Below are 1,326 nucleotides of genomic sequence, written 5' to 3' on the forward strand. Positions count from 1 at the left end.
TGTGCATACTTCTATTATAGCACTTATAATCATCTCTTCTCTGTAGAAAGGAAACTGCCCTACTCATGTTTCCAAAATTCAGCACAAACATTTTCTTGTTGAAATACTGAGTGAATGGACCCATTTCAGATATATTTTAAGTGACTACGAGGCTAAGGACACTTTCTTGGGGAGAGGTGTGGACAGAGAGAGAGATTTTCTATAAAGAGAACTAAGGTATCCTGTCACAATGGTTTTGACATGTTTGTTCACCTTAATAAAGGCACAGTGCCCTCGTGTGTCTGCAGAAGACTATGAACCTGGGGCCCAAACATCTTCAAAGAGAGAATCACAAAAGGAATCTGGTAACAGTCTGGATCAAATTCGTGTTCACTGCAGAAAACAAAACAGTAGCAAGGTAATTGTAAGAGATATTCCATGACCTTATACAAAAGGATTATTTCTGAAGGGAAATGGATGTTATACCTGAAATCCTTATTGGAACAATGCTGTCTGCAGACAGGCTCATGATATTCTAACTCTTCAAATATAATTGGACTGCCATTTGTTGAGGAGCCGTCATGGGACTGGGAAGACCCCAAGGGACTCTGTCGAGCTTGACTGCTGGGTAAGAGACACACCAGTCTTCCATTCCCATGTTCACGGATGGCGACTGTGTCTGTTAATTTATATAAATCTGACACATTCAGCTTGTGTCCAAACCTAAAAGCAAGGACAAAGAGATGCTGACTTAGAAGGTCTTTCACTGATTATACAAAACACCTGTCCTGTTTAAGTAAAGGGCTACAACCAAGAATAGTGCCTGTCTCTTCAAAAGTAAAACTGGAATAATTCTACTATAAATTCATTCCCTATTGAACCAGTGATGCTTGGCACTCCTTTGAGTCATCTCAGCTCATTGCTCAGTATGATTATATCATTTGGTGGCTAGCCCCCAACCCTCATGCAGTTTCTGTAAATGCCTCACCTAATTTTCTGAAATGGAAAGCTATCTGATACGACCTTTCAACTTGGCTCCCCTTCACTTCAAATCCCTCTATATTACCCCTCACCATCTTTGCTCTGCTCCCCCAGAAGACGTATACGCCTTTCCAGCTACCACCTTGCCTTACCTATGCCTCAACCTAATGACTCATACTTCCTCTGAGACTGGACCCCTCAACTCCTCCCCCTGACATGTGTCTTTTATACTTGGAGCTTAAATGCACAGACTCTGAATCAGGGCAGGTAGATTTGAGCTCATATCCTGACTCAAGCTGTATGACCATAGTCAAGTTACACAACCACTCTGGACCCCTGTTTTCTCATATGTAAAATAAGTGACAA

General features: G+C 41.6%; 1 protein-coding gene across 1 annotated transcript in view; it reads right to left on the reverse strand.

Annotated features, from left to right (window-relative positions):
* MARF1 (meiosis regulator and mRNA stability factor 1) overlaps window positions 1–1,326 on the reverse strand; it is a 46,252-nt gene that overhangs the window by 24,101 nt on the left and 20,825 nt on the right. Inside the window, 3 exon segments of the mRNA XM_023765113.1 lie at window positions 113–211; window positions 253–372; window positions 466–702. Of these exon segments, the coding sequence (XP_023620881.1) occupies window positions 113–211; window positions 253–372; window positions 466–702 (456 nt within the window).

Source organism: Myotis lucifugus, unplaced genomic scaffold (genome assembly GCF_000147115.1).
Source record: "Myotis lucifugus unplaced genomic scaffold, Myoluc2.0 scaffold_376, whole genome shotgun sequence".
Classification (NCBI taxonomy): Eukaryota; Metazoa; Chordata; class Mammalia; order Chiroptera; family Vespertilionidae; genus Myotis; species Myotis lucifugus.